Here is an 18,930-nt window from a genome sequence, read left to right as displayed (position 1 = left end):
TTGCCCAAATCCCCAAAAACCCTTCAAAAGGGCATTTTCGTCTCGAAACAGTGCAAAAGGACCGTTTTTTATATTAACCCTTAGTCCAGGGACTACTGATGATATTTTTAAAGTTCAGAGACTATTTTTGAGATAAACCTATAATTCAGAGACCATTTTTTAAGTTCACTCTATTTTTAATTAGTTGTTACTCTACACAGATTGACTCAATTATAGGTATAATGCTCTTCTATAAATCCCCCTCTTCTCCCATATTACTATTATCACAACTTAAAACTCTTTTTCGATTTTCTTCTTATGTTATTCTAAAATCTCCCATAACTCTCAACTTATTATATTTTTTTTAATTCAAGTAATATGTATATCAATAAATGATTTTAAGAGTATCTCAGAGCAAATGGCTACCTCCAAAACACTCAAAATCCCTTCGACCCACCTTCGTTTCAAATTCCAACCGATCCGGCACACTCGACGTCTACCAATTCCGGTCCGATCTCATTCATAGCTGTCTTGTATCATCGCCCCAACTACTCATGATCTTCCTGAGGTCTTCAAACATCTGAATGGTGGACACCTCCAACAAAAAACGAATGTGTTTTAGGAGAAATTTATAGGTGCAACAAGGTACACCTCAATAGGAACCCTCAAGCACACATATCATATGATTCGAGATCATTACGATGAGGTCGACCTCAACCCGAGTATCCAAAAATTATGTGTCATCTACGACAATTTGAAAAAGGAATGGAGGAGTGGCAAAAACGACATATATATTTTTAGAAAAATTATGATGTCACCTGTTAAATGGAGAATAATATGCCTTTCACTTACGTTTTGACATGGAAGAAGATTCAAATTGACAGGCAATAAAGAATAAATAAAAAGAAAAAGAATAAAATACGCATCCGATAACCAATTCTCCACCTGTTTCGAATGAAGATGCATGTGTAATTAAAATAGTGATATGAATGCCTGTGTAAACGATAAAGGTAAAAGGACGACCGTTGTATAATGCGGATTTAATCAACAAAAAATTAAATTTTTGTATTGTCTTTTCATAGGCCATATTGACTTGATCCAATTGGAATGGAGCACATGAAAAACGATAAGAGGCCATTGTTTTTGTGGTTTAGAGCATCTCCAATGCCGGCTAGCCGATTCGCGTCGCTAGCCGAATCATTGCAGCAGGCCAGCCCAAAATCGGCGAAAAAAGCGGCGTGGGCTAGCCGATCGCGTGGCGCTGGCCGATGCGCTGGCCGCCATTGTGGCGTGCCGATCGGCCAGCGCTATTTTTTAATTTTTTTTTTAATTTTTGAAAAACTATATAAACACGATTTTCTCTATCTCTAAATTTCTGTACAAGAGCAACATCTAGCGATGGACAACAACAGCTAGCCCAATACAAAATTAAGACCTAAAATAGAAACATGTCATAGCGTCGGGCCGGGGGCGGTGACCCCCGTTCGCTAGCGGCAAACTATAACGGATTCAAGGCATACTAACATTTTTTAATGTATTTTTTTAATAAATTAGTGAGGAGTAGAGTGGTGCGGTGGCTCGTGTGTGAAGCCCGGATTTTTTTTTATTATGTAATTTTTTTGATTTTTAGTTAATGTACTTTTTTTATTTAAATAAAATTAACGAATTTTTCCCGTATATGTGTCGTAAATTTAATTCCGTATTTTGTGTTTTTTTTCTTTATAATGTAAGTAATTTTTTTATATCTATGTACCTTTTTTTAATGCAATTAATGAATTTTCCCGTATATGTCTCGTAAATTTAATTTCGTAATTTAATCATAATTTTAATTCCGTAAATGTAGTATTTTTTGAATTATTTTTATTGCGGCTGGCCTATGGCTGGCCTAAATCTGATGTGGCAGGTGGATTTTTAGTACTGTTGACGTGACAGGAAGAGAGAGTGACTGACCTATGGCTGGCTTATTTGCATTGGAGATGCTCCAATTTCTCATTTTATCATTTTCCCCACACACACGCTACTGTCGGTCGCTGATGGGATGAAGTCAATAATTACAAAATTTATTCTTATTTTGGTATACAATAATTTCTTGAACACACTTTAATAATTATACTAATCTCGAGAGAGACACTCAGACAACAACTAATATTTAGTAGAAACATGCAAAAGACTGTGTTCCTTATCTAACACTTGAATTTTGTAGGAATAGCAATGCAATTACACTGGAAAAACATCGAGAGTGTATTGTTTTAGGGAAAAAACCGATTATTGATTACATATCTTTTATATGCATTCAAACTTGTCCAAATGAATGTATACTTTTAATTTTTAAACTACCAAGAAGTGCAATTGAATCAATAATACGCTTCCTTTTCGACTTTTAGGTTGATGACCGAGGCACCTAATTAATATGAAAGTGCGAGGATGGACTTAAAAGAAATCTATTAATTCTCTCTTGGCTTGTATATTTTTTTTTTATTATTAGCAAATAAACATAAATTTTAAAGGCATACAGCATCAAGATAGATGCGAATTTGTGACCTTTGGTCTGAACATCAACCACTTTACTACCAAAACACATACGGACAAAAATAAGTAACATAATAATAATAATAATAAAGGGATATTTGTTTTTATTTTCTTATGCTTTGCTGATTGGTTGACAATTTGACATTAAATAACACCAAGATATGTTGAGTTGTTGACTAGGGTAATTATAGCAAAATGGAAAATAACTAGGTAAGTTTGGTATGAACAAATCAAGGTGTGTGTATAAAACATTACAATAAACGAATATATAATTAATTGAATAGAAATTCACAAAATGTTGAGTATAAATAGGTCCAGCTTCGTACCAAAATTGCTGTGTTTTAGAGTTTGACTAATAGTAATTTGGGGGAAAGGGTTTCCCAATTTCAGCATATTAGCGTTTTCCGAAATAGTAAAACTTACTAGAAGTAATCATCAATATATAATACGCTTTTAATAATGATTTGGTAGATTGACAAAATGTCAGATCTTGTGATACAATGCAACAAATCCCTTCTTTGATAAGCATACCGAACAAACTTTCCACTTCGTACACAATAGATGAATAGTAATAAAGAGTATTCCATCTCCATCCGTTCTATTGACATAGGCCATTTAGGGATGATATGAATTTAAATATGTGATAGGCAAAGTAATAAAAAATGAGAAAAAATAGTTAAAATAACGTACTTATATATGATAAAATAAAAAAGGTGGAAAAGTTTACATATATGGATATAGACTATTTTCATGTGACACATGAAAAACAAAATTCAGCATATTTCTATGAAACGGATGAAGTATAATTTTACATTTACATACAATAAAAAATACAAGGAGTATTTATAATTGACTGAATTATACCGTTGTTCGGTTTTTGGTGATGGATTTATTTTGCTTCCCATCAACCATAGTCCTCTTGTGTTGATCGTTGAAAAGGATGACTCGGAAAATGAACATGATATTTTTGCTAGCTTTCACATTTTGTATTTATTTATTATAATTATCAATAGTTCATGGTAATTTTGTTAGTGTTCAAATAGTTTGTGTTGCAGTTCGATTAATATTAATTTGAATTATTTTTGCAAATTAAATGCTAATTTTTGGACGAGAAATGCTAAAAGATTAGGAGAGAGTGGTCCCCTCCAACATAAAATTGCATAAATTTATAAAATTTGTACCCATGATTCTTAAAAATACCAAAAGAGTTGGAAGAAACCTATAAACCAATTGCGTATGTAATCGTTCAAGAAAATATTACACCCAACCCACTTGACGACAGGTGCACCATAACTTTGGGGTTTAGGGCAACAAAATAATTTAACCTAACAATTTACAATTAACACCAACTTTTGTGTTTGAATATTGTATTACCACTTTTTGGGGGATTCACTCGTGAAAAACTATTAGTAATGTCAAATTGGCAATAGTTGCTGCAAAATATCTCGCGAGAATCAACTCACCCACTATGTTCGTTTCTTTGCCTATTAGATATCTTCTCTCACCGGGACCATTCCCGTTTTGTGAATTTTTTTAAGCTGGGTGAGAAAGAGTATTTTTTTAAGCTGGGTGAGAATCAAACATTCTGTTATACTCAAGAGAAGTATAAACCGAAGACAACCCAAATTTTGATCAGAAATTTCTCCAAATAATTTATTAAATGAACTGGAATGAGTTTGGAGACCAAATATTCAAAAGTTCAAATTGTTTAAAACTTCGCGCATATAAACTCTCAATTCATAAACCAATCATATATTGGTTTGCGTGTATTAAAAATCAACTCTATTGAAAAGCTTTTGAATGAATTAAACAAACAATTTCAAATTTTCATTCGATATTTCTTCAAAAAGTTTCAAAAGAAATCTTATGATCACATTAGAAAATACAGAGGAATTGATGAACAACCTCAGTAAGTTCAACGGCAAATCATAAACTGAATCCAAACAATGAAAAATCATATATAAACGAATTATCAATTCATTCCAACATGTATTGGCTCTGATACCAATTGTTGGAATCAAATTAATGATTCACATAATTCATCACATAAATCACACATGTCGAATGCGATTGATAAACATAAAGTGGAAGCGTACATGGATTCGAATTCATGGTGTTGATGTTCTTGATGATACCGAAGTATGGAAACTAGTCTTCCAAGTGGCAACGCTCTCTCACAGATTCTCTGTAATCTGTAGAGTCTTGATATTACCTAATCAATAGGAATGAGAATCTATTGACCTATTTATAGAGTTGCACTTGGGGACCATGACCATGTATTTAGAGAATAAGTCTCTAACTTTATTATAACTTTAATTTCACTCATAACAAAATTATAGTTATCCAAAGTAGTATCTGCACAATAGTCCTCATACATTTATAGATAATCGTTTGACCCTATAAATTATATAACCTTAGTAGATCACGTAATCGGGTCAATCATTAAATAGCCATAAATATTATACAATTTTTAGACTATTGTGTTGGACCTTATTAAAATGTTCCAACATTAGGACCTTAATCCGAAAGCATTGATATTGAATGTGCACGAGAGGTGTCGTTGCTTATCCACAATTGTAGACAGCATCAACTGTAGGCATCGACAACTTATTTCTTCGACGTTGCAGCCACATCTAGCTTTGCAACTGCATCTCAAGGTGCAACGCCTCAATTATGAGAATTTCAAAGTTGACACACTTATGTCCGTAGAACAAATTTGTGACCAATTCCAACAAGATCTATTATAGTTTTTCAATTTAAAACATGTACATCTTTATTTCAGTTGTGTAATACTTTTATGCTAATTATGAGATTTTTGAAATTTTAATAATATAATTTTAGGGTTTTAAATATTTGAAACTTTGAATACCAAATGTTAAAATATATACTCTCTTCGACGCACGATAAGTGAGACGTTTTTCTTACATGAGATTTACCAAAATTGCTCCTCCATCCCCTCAAAATAAAGACTTTGGGAACATTACGAGTTCTAATGAAAAATTGATAATATGAGAAATAAATTGTCTTAGCTGAAGTAATGTCAGTGGATAATTGACCAATCCACATCACTTGTAATGTGTGGTGAATTTTTCAAAAATAGTGAACCAGTTTTGTTCTATGGACAAAAATTGTATAGTAAAAGAAGACTCATTTTTGGGATTGAGAAAGTCAAATTTATGAGACTATACATGGAGGCATAATAAAATAGATAAAATAAAAAGAGAAGGAAAAAATAGATAAGTAAAGAAAAAGTAACTCGGGGAAAATGAATTAAAAAGTAAATAATCGGTCAATGAATAGTATTTTTAATAGATTTTTGTGACAAAATTATAAATGTTTATGATAAAATTTAAGACTGTAAGTAATAACATTATACATGAATGAATGGTAAAAGTTCGGCTAAAATTTTATATCTTCGCTGTGGATAGCATTAAGTTGTTTATAAGTCAACTAATTGCAGTAACAAAAGTACAAACCTGTGTAATTACGCTTAATTAATAAACTAGCTACTTATTTAATGACCAGACTTGAATCCACACACCCTATCACCAATTAAAATTCAGCATCTCTGCGTAAAACATATTTATTTATCATGGTGGTGGGTTAAGCAATTTATTTGAAAATGACAGTTAGGAGAAAAATGTAAATTAATGGGTAGCAGGCGAAAATAAGTTTAATGGACAAATCAAGAAAGATTAAGAATTTAAGATGCGTGGCTACAAATGTGGAAGAGAAGAAGACTCACTATTCATATTGCATAGAAAATAGCGGGACCCATATGAAGTGAAGGGGGTGTCTTAATTCCAAGATGGCTTTAATTAGAAAATCTAATATAGGTGTTGCGTTTTCGACCTGTAATTGGCTGCTGTGTTCCTTCAGACACTGCAGATGTTGACAAGTTTCTAAATGTGTACGGACGCATCCAATTTCCTCTTCAAATTAACTCATTTGGCATGTGTGTGCATATATTTTCTCACTCTTCATTATTGCTCTGTGCTTGCTTTCATTTTTTGGTGATACTAATAAAAAATCAAATTGGAGCCTGTTTTGATTTGTTGCAGTTTTTACCTTTCTTGTTAGGGTTTCAATTGACTATACTGCGAGGCTAGTATTTTTTACCTATTTTTTGCTATTTTAATTTCCCATTTTTGATTGATAAAAATTCCCATTCCCATAAATTCCCATAAAAGGGTCTGTTAGTCAATCTGTCTAGTGGCTACCAACCTTCCGTTAAATATTTCTACATTATTTTTTTTTTCTCTATTTCTTTTCACCCTCTCTCTCTCTCTCATAAGTCATAAACATAAACACATCAGATTTGTTTCATCCCTTTTTTAGGCATATTTCTTTTTCCACCTCAAACCAAAAGGCTCTCTGGGTATTTTCCATATTTGTAAGCATCCACACTGCAATAACCTTGATTTCACATTCTTGTTTCCACAAAAATCCACTTATTTTTGGAAAATTCTCCCAAGACTTTTTTCTTTGCCACTCCTTCAAATAGTTATCCTCACATAATTTTCCCCAAAACCACTACCACTCTTTGAATTTTTCAGTAAAATTTTGTTTCCCTTTTCCTTTGAGAAGAAGAAAAATGGTGAGAGGAAAGACACAGATGAGGCGTATAGAGAACGCGACAAGCAGGCAAGTGACGTTCTCGAAGAGGAGAAATGGGCTGCTGAAGAAGGCCTTCGAGCTCTCAGTTCTCTGCGATGCTGAGGTGGCACTCATCATCTTCTCCCCTAGAGGGAAGCTCCATGAATTCGCTAGCTCAAGGTATTTCTGAATTATGAATCTTGCTATATTCTTTCTTGATTTCACACGTAGGATTATGATTCATCAAAGCAACTTTAGGTTTCTAGGTAGATCCTTCTATTTATGGATGGATTTGCAGGAAAGCAGATCTGTCCGTACACTTTTTTTTCCCCATGGAAATGCTTTCTGATTTATTGCAAGCTGCTCTCTTCTGATTTGACTGCACCTTAATTTTGAGATGACTATACTTTTTTTTTTTTTTTTTTCCTTCTTGCATCAAATCTAGTGAATTAATTTTATTGTTCGAATTGATTTTTCTGTGCTTCTTGAGATTTTTAGGATTTTATCATATTATGTGTGTGTGTGTATAATTGTATATGTATATATGCATCATTTCATTTGATATTATTGTCTGTTTTTTTGTTATTGCGTGTTATTATTGTCTGTTCTGATTGAGGGGGAGATGAAATCACATGTACGGAAAAATAGATTCAATGATTTCAATAATAGTATCAGCATTCTTCTTTTTTCCTCTTTGAAAAGGTGTTTTAATTTTTGGTTGATTTCTGGAATATAATTTTTTTTAATCAAAGTATTCATCTTTTGCCTTGATTCACAGAGAATTGCACCTCTTCAACTCAAGATTTTCAAATTTCTTTGTCTTGTTTACATTTCAACTTATCAATTTGTTTAGACAGATTAAGTTAACCCTCACATAAGTAAAAATATTATCGATGTCATGCATTTCAAAAGATTTGAATTTGTGTATAAGAGGTTGTTCATATTTATAAATGTTAAAACTATTTTATTTAATTTAGCGTAAGAGAGGTTGTTCATGTCAGTAAATGTACAAATGAATAACTAACTAGCAATAACAACATCATAAACTTTAAAAAATCACAGCAAAAGGATCTCCAGGTGATCTTTTGAAAAATCAAAAAAAAAAATTAAATCCTAAAGAGAACACTTGAAACTTCAATGTAAAGACGCTAAATTTGTTGGAAGATGTTGCATTCGTGTCTCTGAGATCTAAATAGATTTGGTAAATTATTACAACTGGAATTTTATTTTTTTGAATTGTTCTTAAGCCTACGAGGGTTCCCGCAATGGTGGGTCACGATGGTGCCTACCGTTTGACATGACTATAGGCCACAATTTTTAGCACTAGTTTACACACTATGATTGGACTATGATCAAGTATTTTAATACTCACTCCGTCTCACTCTAAGCAATATATTTTCCATTTTTAGAATAAATATATACCACTCCATGTTACTATCATTCTAACAAATCATTTAAAGACATGATTTCACCAAAAGTGATATGCAGTATTATCATTTTAATTTGTAATTAAGTTCATCTATTGTGGCAAAAAATTACTCCAAAAAATATATGAAGCTTTTATTTGTTTAAGATAATAAGTATTCTTATAACACCTCTAAAATTACTTACTAGTATGATTCTATACTAGTCATAAAATCAGTAATTTGTTCTTAAGGCTAAGGTGGTTGACGACTGACGTCGTAGGCTACCATCGTTGGCCCATGGTAGTTCCCACAGTGGGATCATGGAATTAAGAGCAGTTCTAAAAAAATACTAGAAAATAGGGACGTTGTAATGATTTGTTATACATTCTTTAATTCAAGAAATAAGAATACAACCTTCTATGACGATTTTGGCACTTTTTATTGTTCATTTTCATTTTTTTTTCAAAAAGTAATTATGTGATTATTACCATGTGAATATTTGCTTGTTGATATGTATATAATGGCATGGACAATTTCTCTTACACCAAATTAAATAAAATTGTTTGAAGTTTTAGTTTTTACAACAGTCTTTGTTGGTACATTAAATAAAATGCTTCAAATCCTTGTTTTTGTTTATATTTCTGATTTTTTTATTAAAATATCCATAATAATTCAAAGCAATTAAAAAAAGGCATTGCCTTGCACGTTTTCACTCATGAAAAGCGGTAACTTTGTCTTTTGAACAAAATATTTTGAAAATTCGTACTTTTATAATATAACTATTTCAATGCCAAGGGTTATCATATAATCCTGGGCTTAAATCTAGAATAAATTTAGGCTTGTAATATGAGATGCAATTTTTGGTGTAAAATATTCATAGAATCTAGTACAGTATATGTGAAAGCTTAGACTAATCCCCACTAAGCATTATTGAAAATTGTGATGAGTGTAAAGAAGAAAATACAGTACTACTACTACAAGTTAAATTGGTGTTTCGAGGAGTAGGAGTTATGGAAATTGGTTTAGTTTTATTTATGTAGGACAAGTATGTAGCAAAGGCCAGTTGTCAATATTGTCAATATTGTAGTACACTTATTGGTGCAAGAGCAGCTATCTTGTCTATGATGAGGAGCAATAGTTTTGATACCTTCCCTTTTCATCACACTGTTAGAATCATTTTTTTGTGCATCAAATGCTTGTACCGACTTCCATCAACGATACTTCATCAAACAATGCACATTAATTTCTCCATTTTGTTGCCACTATTTTAGTAGTACTACTTTATTCAGTCTCAGTTAAATTGAGCCGTATTCCTTTTTATAATGTCTCAATTAAGTTGAATTATTTTCTTTTTTGACAAAAACTAAAACATCTCATCACTCTTACTTTATTATATTATCTAATTTATTCTTTCTTTATCTCTTCTACTTTGTTCATCTCTCCTACTTTCCAACATAATTGCAATCTTCATGTCTAAAAGTATTGACTCAACTTAGTTGGGACGGGGGAGTATTACTATGCATAATTGCAAGCTTCGTGTACTAGAGAAGCAGTGGCTCTATAATGCTACATTTTATATAATGTATATGAGTATGTTTGTATTTTGTGATTAAATGCCCACAGTCTCCCACACTCAAGTATCATCACATGTGTGTTATATGTTAATATTGAATCATTTTTGTTATTTTTTTAACTACACTTTGAAGGTTTGTAATTTGAATGCTCGAGAGGTTAGTTAATGGAATATTGGTATGGTAAGATTAACAAGTTATAGTCTTTGTGCACTTTGAAGCGTTAGATCATCTTTAAGGGAAAAGGTAAATTGAGAAAGTATATATTTCATTTATATTTTAAAAAAAGTAATTGTACATTATAAAAGGAAGGTAAATTGAATGGCAAATGAAAATAACTACAACTATTAATTTTTAACCTTTTGTGTGAAGAAGAGATAAATATATATTTTCAAAATTAAAGAATGTATAATACTTTCTCAAATGTCTCTTATCTTGAAAAATGATTATGAAGAATAAGTAAATATGGTAGATATTCCATTCTCTTGGAGATGCTCTTAAGCATAACGAGCGGATAAGCCATGCCACGAGTATTCAATAACTTGGATATGATTAATCTAGTACTCCATTTAGGTACGCATGCATTCAATGTTTTTGTTTGTAATTTTTAATTTAACTATAGTAATTTGACGAGTCTCGAATAGTAATCTAAGTGCCAATTTATGTTTTTGTTCTAAAAATAAGAAAGTAGAGAAAAACCCTCGTTGATGATGGGTGAAATTATAGTAATTGGGGACGAGGGACATCAAGTAGTATAATACTCTCTCCATTCCAAGTTAAATAGAGTCATTTTTCTTTTTTAAGAAGATTCAAGATAATTGAGTTATTTCTATTTTTGGTAACTCTCTTTTACTTAATTATCTTTTCATTTCTCTACTTTGTTCTCTCTTACTTTATTCATTATCCATTTAACACATATTCTTAAACTCCATGCAAAAAAAAATGTCTCTATTAACCAGGACGAAGGGAGTAAAAAGGAAGAAATTAAGCAAGAGAAAATGATTCCCTATTCACCATGGTTTCTGTGTTCCCCTGTGTAATGATAATTAAATAATACTGCTAATCGTACATGAAAATCGTTCACCATAATTTAATAAATGCAGTTTGACAGGCTAGAAACTCCTCTCTATTAAATTTAACACGTTGCGCAGCAGTACTATATGTCTATATCTATATATATATGAAGTGTGCATTGGTAAAAATAAAATAGTAGGAGGAGTAGTAGATTTTATGTATAGTAGTATTACTTATATTAGGATTTAGAGTGAATATTTTATTTTCTGCCCTAAATTTATAAACGAAGAGGTAATATGGTACTATTATAATATGTGATGATATCTCTCACATATAGTATATGTAAGTGCATAACATGCGAGATGTAGCAAATAACAGTAACAGCTAGATAATATAACTGCTCATTTATTTTCACATTTACTTATTTCAGATAATAATACTGCTTATTTTGAATCTCAAAATTGACTTCCTAGGGTTTTTAAGCATGTGTGCATTTATATCACATCAATTGCCATTTTACTACATAGTTATGCGTACTCTGTCATGCAGTTAAATCCAAACTAAATGGAAAATTAATTAGAAATGATAGGAACGATTCACCATTAAATGTAAAATATCAAAATTACCACTCCTATAAGTATATAACTGTCATAGTGTCATGCATTGGACTTGTATTTATACCTAGGAAATATTTGTGTTTTTGTACCTCTTAGATTGTTTCATTAACTTAGATGTATCCAAATACACCTCCGATAATGTTGTCTGTGAAACTAACTAAACAAAGAATCTAATCTCAAATTTGCTGCTACCTATCTGATTTAACCTAATTTGCTTGATTTGATGCATAAACTTGATAGCATGAACGAGACGATCCAGCGTTATCAGAAGCATACTAAAGATAGTCAAGCCAACAATCCCCCTTCGGAGCATACTATGCAGGTTTCATAATTGTTTCTTTATTTTGTAAACATAACTAAATTCACACATTCCATCACTGCAAGTTTCTCATCTAACTGCAGCATTTGAAACACGAAGCAGCCACCATGATGAAGAAAATCGAGCAGCTGGAAACAGCAAAGCGGTATGAATTTCTTCATGCTAGTTTATTATTATATATCATGTTGGGTAAAATGAAAGAAATTTTGATATTAGTTCAATTTTCCTTCCCTGTCTAGGAAGCTACTTGGTGAAGGTTTAGGCTCGTGCACCATCGAGGAGCTGCAGCAGCTCGAGCAGCAGCTGGAGCGCAGCGTAACCACCATTCGCGCAAGAAAGGTATGATTGTTTGGGGAATGTATGCTTGTAGAAGAGTATTTTATGATTATTTTTTTATGCATTCAGATGCAAGTATACAAGCAGCAGATCGAGCGTTTGAAGGAAAAGGTAAATCAAATTTTACGCTGAACATTTTCACCCGATGTGATTTAGTTAGTAAATTTGAAAATTACTAAAGAATTAATACATTTGCATGCATATTTTATATACAGGAGAAAGCCCTTTGTGCTGAAAACGCAATGCTGTGTGACAAGGTAATTTCACAGTTTCGTTAATATATGTGACACGATCGACTATGAAAATAGTCGTACCTATACATAGCAAATCAAGATTCTACACTAAATTTTGAGATGTTTTTGGAATTCTAAGACTACATTGGAACTGATTGTAACACATTGCAGTTTGGACTGCAAAAATGGGGTGGAGCAGGATCGAATGAGGAGAGGGCCGTTGCGCCATCTGCAGAGATCAGTGAGGTCTCGGATGTTGAGACAGAGTTGTTCATAGGGTTGCCTGAGACGAGGCATAAGCGCCATTAGCTAGTATGTGAATAATACTATAAGTTATACTGCCTAACTCCTAGCTTTAGTAACTTATGTATGTTTATATGAATATTCTTGCTTTTTTTTATGCCAAATTATAATTTGCACTTGGAACTGCAAGTAATATGTGCCTACTATATCTGCTAACCACATTGACTCTTTTTGGCTGCGATGGACTATTGTATTGTATATACACAAGACAACTTACTTCTGACATGTCTCTTTTTGTGTCACTGCAAAACAACTTTTTTATATTTCCATGAGGGATTTCTAACGAAAAACACCCTTGCAGAAACATAGTCAGTAAAAACATCGTTGGCCAAATTAACTGGAAAATGCTCAATTGAGTAGAATAAAAAGTGAAGATACACTCGAGATTGCACTAAATTATTTCACATGATATGACAACGGGTACGTCATGAGTCTCTCCTTCAGCATGAGCCATGGATCTATTGGGGTTTGGGAATGAGAGAGAAGGCAAGCAGAGGATCCAATAAAGCTCGATGGAATCCCGAAGATTTGCTGAAAAGAGAAGGCTTTGATTTAAGGACAAATCCTTTCCAATTAAGATGAGGAGGATGCCATGCATCAAAGTTTTAGCTTCAGCTGGTTCCAATCAGTAATCGCCTAATTGGCCTATCGGGATGACGTCCAAACGCTCTGAAAAGGCCACCAACGTTTTCATCTTCGAAAGAGTTTCGTGTGAGTATCTTGCACACCTCATTAGGAGTTCAATGGAGAGAGTTATGGTCGTTTTATGAATACCGCATATTGAAGAGCAGGTAACTATAGAAAAATATTTTAGTTCAATAATAATTTTAAGTGTGTTCGGAATTTATATGAATAGATTTAATAGGTAAACAATGCCGTTTTTAGGCAGTGGGACGATGTTTGATAAGTTGGACGTTTATGCCATATTATTTCCGTCTTGCATAATTGAAAAAAATGTGAAAGTTATGGCTTAATTGACTTCTTTCGAAACTTGCATGACTAAAAGAAATTAATCAAATTTTGTAATTTTTTGACATGTATTCGTATTACATAGGTGAACTTTAAAAATAATTTAAATTAGAATTACAATATCCTTCTAACAATATGCTGCAACTTGACATTTATAAACAACAAAACAATGCTATTAAGCAACAAAATTAGTGGATGACATTGATGGAATTTTGTGGATTACATAAAAGATTATATATATTGCATTAAATGCAGTTTATTTTGCATTTTAGACTAACATACTTCATGTCTATATTATTTTTTCTTTCAAGTCAATTTCCTCGAAAGTAATTATCACCCAATTAATGATCACATTTACCATAATGCAAAAAGAATAAATACAACTATTTTAAAATGGAAAACCGGAATCTGTAAATTGGATTGTAGAAATAGAATTGCAAGTGCGAGCAGAGCTGCGTCGAGTTTGCAATTCCGGAGCAGTGATTCTCAAGCCACTGACTGAAGGAAGTTTCTTCTTTGAATTTTCTTCAGGAAATCTGTGAATCGGTCAATGTTACGGATGAATGTTTTCATAGAATGAGCTTTGTGAAAGATATCATCGACAATTTTAGTTCGATCTTCTCCGATTCGGGACAGACTGAAAAGAACCCTAGCACCACAGGCATCGGAGCGATGGACGGGGACGGCGGTGTTTCGACTGGGAATGAGCGGACCGCGTATAAGCTTAAAGGGTACTTTGATTTGGCCAAAGAGGAAATCGCTAAGGCTGTCCGCGCCGAGGAGTGGGGGTTACCTGACGATGCCGTTTTTTGTTACCAAAATGCGCAGAGGATACTGAGTGAAGCGGTTTCCACTCCAGTGCCTTCTTACATCACCTCTAGGTACCGATAGTGCCAATTGATGAGTTCGTGTTTGTTTCTATGATTTGGGGGTTTTTTTAATTTTATCGAACATTGAATCTGCACATGTGAGTGTTTTCGTGTCTCTCCTACGGTGGATCATTTGTATGCTAAGTATTCTAATTGTATTTCTTTTACTCGAGCACATAGGCATATTACGTCAAAATTAAATCTTAATAGCGAGATATTGAACAATACATGATCTAAAGGTTCTTATTAAGATTTCTATGCTGTAATATTTGGATCGAATCCGTAGTAGGATATGCATGTTTTGCTTGTGGCTCTCTTGTCTTTTAAGTATTATTTTGAGAAGATAATGTTCTGGTTTATGAACTGGTTGTTTGTCATTTGTAATTGCTGATTCTCCAATATCTTGGTATATTAAACTAACGTAGTTCGTGGTGCATCTTTGTTTTAATTTTTGTGAAATTTCCCACAGTGAAATGGAGAAGGTGAAATCTTACCGGCAGAAAATTTCAAAATGGCAGGGCCAAGTAGCAGAGAGACTGCAAACTTTAACTCGAAGAACAGGTTATTACTATCTTCCATCCTTAGCACCTTGCTTCCTAAATTTTGAAACAAGCACTGTTGAAAAATTTTAATGTGCTCCCCTGTGATTTCTCAACTATTTCAGGTGGGTCATCAGAAATCAAGGTACGGAAAGCTCTAACTTACCTGTAAGTTAGTCTCTGGATTTTGTATCCTTTATAGTAATATAAATGTGCTTCCCTTCAGACAAATATAAATGAGCTCCTGATGGTGTGACGTGTTATGGTGATTTTACTAATTGTTTTGTACAGTACATTAGTGCTTAAACTTGAAACTGGAGATATGTCATGATGATTTGTAGTTCTGTACCTTGAATTGGGAGGGAGGAAGTGATACTTCTTCACCTTTTCACAATGTCTATGGGAAATTATGTGGTGTTCAACTGCCAGTTTGACCCATTTTCCCCTTCTATCCATTTTGTTAGAGTACATCACCAAAGTCGCAAACTGGGGTAGTAGTTTCATCTTCAGCTTCACATCCAAGGAAAGTGGCAGCACAAAAAGTTTCTGTTAGTAGCAGAACTGGTCCTGCTCTGAGGAGCCAAGGGAATAATGCTCCAACATTGCAAAAACCTGCTCAGCGATCTGGTGGTGGTCATGATGATAAACTGGTAGAGATGATAAACTCTGTGATTGTTGATCGTAGCCCTTCAGTTAAATGGGACGACATTGGTTAGTGGCAGTGGCAGTGATATTTTCATTAGATATGTCTTTCTTTTCTTTGGCCCTATTCAGTGTCCTAATATAACTTTTCTCCTGTAGCTGGTCTTGAGATGGCAAAACAAGCATTGACAGAAATGGTTATTCTACCAACAAAAAGAAGAGATCTTTTTACTGGACTTCGGAAACCAGCCAAAGGTAGGAAATGAATTACAAATCAGTTAGCTGCCTGGAACCACACTTCTTACCAAGGTTTGGGAATTGGGGACTAAATATTTATGCAGGTTTACTGCTCTTTGGACCACCTGGCACTGGGAAAACCCTGTTAGCTAAAGCAGTTGCTTCCGAATCAGAGGCGACCTTTTTTAATGTTTCTGCTTCTTCACTGACATCAAAGTGGGTGTGTCTTGTCTCTCTTTCTCCTTCCTTACATGTTATGTTAGGTGGGTCTAAGCCCTTGTTCTGTTTACATGTAATTACTAAAGTCCTCACGTATTATGTTTGCATGGTAGGTGGGAGAGGGCGAAAAGCTTGTCCGTACTCTTTTTCAGGTTGCCATTTCCAGGCAGCCATCAGTTATTTTCATTGATGAGGTACTGTGCAGTCCTGCTGTTTATTGCTGGGTTCTAATTACAATCTTCCCATCATCATGTAGCAGGCATAAGTGGCTCTATGAATTAATATACTATTGCACCCTCTAAGCATCGAGTTTTGGGTTCATTTTTGGATTTTGCTATTATCTCATATCTGTGTAGCACCCCTCCAGTGTCATAAACCTATGGTTCAGTTTCCACAAGCTGGGCTAGTTATGGTTGAGTTGGTAACTGTGTAATGTATTCTAATTTTTTGGTGCAGATTGATAGTATAATGTCAACAAGAACGGAGAATGAGAATGAAGCAAGTAGAAGGTTGAAGTCGGAGTTTCTAGTTCAGTTTGATGGGGTAGCATCAAATTCTAGTGATTTAGTTACTGTCATTGGTAAGCTTCACCATAAAATGCTCTATCCTGTTGAGTGTTGATTGATCTTGTGGGTTGCAATTAGGTTACAGATATTTCTGATATCTTATTGTTGATGTAATTGTGGCACCCTTTTCTTTTCTGTACATATCTTATTTCTAAACTTCATCCCTGAGCAATTGCATGTGTCAATGGGAACAATCTGTTTGGCCTATAATTTTTCATGCTATTTTCTTTTGTTTTCTCACATATTAATATGCTATTGCAGGTGCAACCAATAAACCCCAAGAATTGGATGACGCAGTTCTTAGACGACTGGTTAGAAATAACTCTTTAAGTCTTTATGTAGTAACTGAATTTTGGTATATTGTCGCCATCTTTTATGATTTTTGGAAATGTTTCCTGTTAAAAAATTGGGACTGGCATCTTTAATCTTTTTCATCAAAACTGGCATTTATATGTAGATGTTACAGAAGTCAATTGTCTTTGCATTCTATTGAAACAAAAACAATTGGGTTGGCCAACTGTAATGCTGATAGAGAACAGTTTTACTTCAAATGGATCAATGTGTTTATTGACACATGAATTGCATATGCCTCAGGTCTGTTAATAAACATGGAAGTTCTTTAGTAGGTCATTTTTGCTTAAGGACATTATTTCTTGTTGTTTTTGGCCACTTTAAATTTGATGCTGGATTGGGAAAATGTCTGGAAAAGTGTCTGCAAAATACATTCAGAACTCGTCTAGCAAGCTAACTGTAACGTCAATCTCTTTTTCACTTTCTGTATTTGAATGTTTGCACAGGTAAAGAGAATCTACATACCTTTGCCAGATGCAAATGCTAGGAGAGTTCTTCTGAAGCATAAGCTCAAGGGTCAAGCATTTTCTTTGCCTGGTAAAAGCCTGATTTTATATCATTAATGTTGGATACATATACTGTAATTTAACATGGTTTATTATTCTTGTAAAACAGATAGAGATGTAGAGAGACTTGTGGCTGAAACTGATGGTAAGTAAAAAGTAGCTACTATTATCTTTGTTTACTCTTGAGCGCACAGTCATTTATTAAACTATAATTAGGGGAAATCAAAACAAAAGTACAAAAACAAGTATTGTTTGGGACCACGATATGATTCTTTGTTACCAAAAAATACACAATAAGAATTAATATTGGTGTCACTAGCCTAATTTGTTACGTCTTCTAGCCTTAACACATATACTTGTGTTTGGAAGCATTAAAGTGATTATTAAGTTATTAAATACCGCAGGTTATTCCGGAAGCGACCTGCAAGCTTTGTGTGAAGAAGCTGCAATGATGCCAATCAGAGAGCTAGGTGCAGACATTCTCACAGTCCAGGCAAATCAGGTTACTTTACAATCTACATCATCTAGCTTTAACACATCTTGCGTTTGGAAGCATTCAAGTTCTTGTCATTGTAATAAGACCGAGCATCTGTGTAACTCTGTTTTTTTGTGTTCAGGTTAGGCGATTAAGATATGGTGATTTTCAGAAGGCAATGACTATTATCAAGCCTAGCTTGCAGAGAAACAAGTGGGCTGAACTCGAAAGGTGGAATCGAGAATTTGGCTCCAACTAGTGTAATATTGCTCCACATAGACTGACTGCATGCATCAAGATTTTCCATATTGAAAAACAATTATTCGTGAATATTATGATCTTGGAAGATTCAGTGATTGAGACCATGTGAAAAGGTTAATAAAGTCAATTATAATTTGTACATGTATTTACCATCTACTTCTTTGTGTGTGTTTTTACCTTAGTCGGATTCCATAATTTATAGGCATGTATTAGTTCAATTGCGTATCTTTTTTCTGCATTTTGATTTCTAAACATTCTCATAGTGAAGATAACTGTTGACATATGCATTTCCTCTGGTTTTAAAGGTTCCAAACTTTTTTTCTCAGTTTTGAATAATTTGGTTATGAGATTCATTTGAGAACTTTTCTTAAAGTTAGAATACAAAAAAAGGCA

General features: G+C 33.5%; 2 protein-coding genes across 2 annotated transcripts; both read left to right on the top strand.

Annotated features, from left to right (window-relative positions):
• The first annotated feature begins 6,760 nt into the window (after window positions 1–6,760).
• Window positions 6,761–13,032, top strand: LOC125192805 (MADS-box protein SOC1-like). The gene is made up of 7 exons (XM_048090465.1): window positions 6,761–7,284; window positions 11,953–12,034; window positions 12,115–12,176; window positions 12,271–12,370; window positions 12,437–12,478; window positions 12,583–12,624; window positions 12,772–13,032. The coding sequence occupies exons 1-7, from the start codon at window positions 7,103–7,105 to the stop codon at window positions 12,907–12,909; spliced, it is 648 nt and encodes a 215-aa protein (XP_047946422.1). The 5' UTR covers window positions 6,761–7,102; the 3' UTR covers window positions 12,910–13,032.
• Window positions 13,033–14,292: 1,260 nt separating this feature from the next.
• Window positions 14,293–18,678, top strand: LOC125192534 (spastin-like). The gene is made up of 13 exons (XM_048090138.1): window positions 14,293–14,753; window positions 15,211–15,302; window positions 15,406–15,425; window positions 15,745–15,991; window positions 16,082–16,177; window positions 16,264–16,379; window positions 16,492–16,572; window positions 16,835–16,958; window positions 17,206–17,255; window positions 17,742–17,832; window positions 17,911–17,946; window positions 18,206–18,303; window positions 18,419–18,678. Exons 1-13 carry the CDS (start codon window positions 14,449–14,451, stop codon window positions 18,533–18,535), a joined length of 1,473 nt encoding a protein of 490 aa, XP_047946095.1. The 5' UTR covers window positions 14,293–14,448; the 3' UTR covers window positions 18,536–18,678.
• Window positions 18,679–18,930: the final 252 nt, after the last annotated feature.

The sequence above is a fragment of the Salvia hispanica genome, chromosome 6 (genome assembly GCF_023119035.1).
Source record: "Salvia hispanica cultivar TCC Black 2014 chromosome 6, UniMelb_Shisp_WGS_1.0, whole genome shotgun sequence".
Taxonomy (NCBI): domain Eukaryota; kingdom Viridiplantae; phylum Streptophyta; class Magnoliopsida; order Lamiales; family Lamiaceae; genus Salvia; species Salvia hispanica.
The sequence above is the reverse complement of the archived record's forward strand: the minus strand, read 5'-3'. Positions and strand labels throughout refer to the sequence as shown.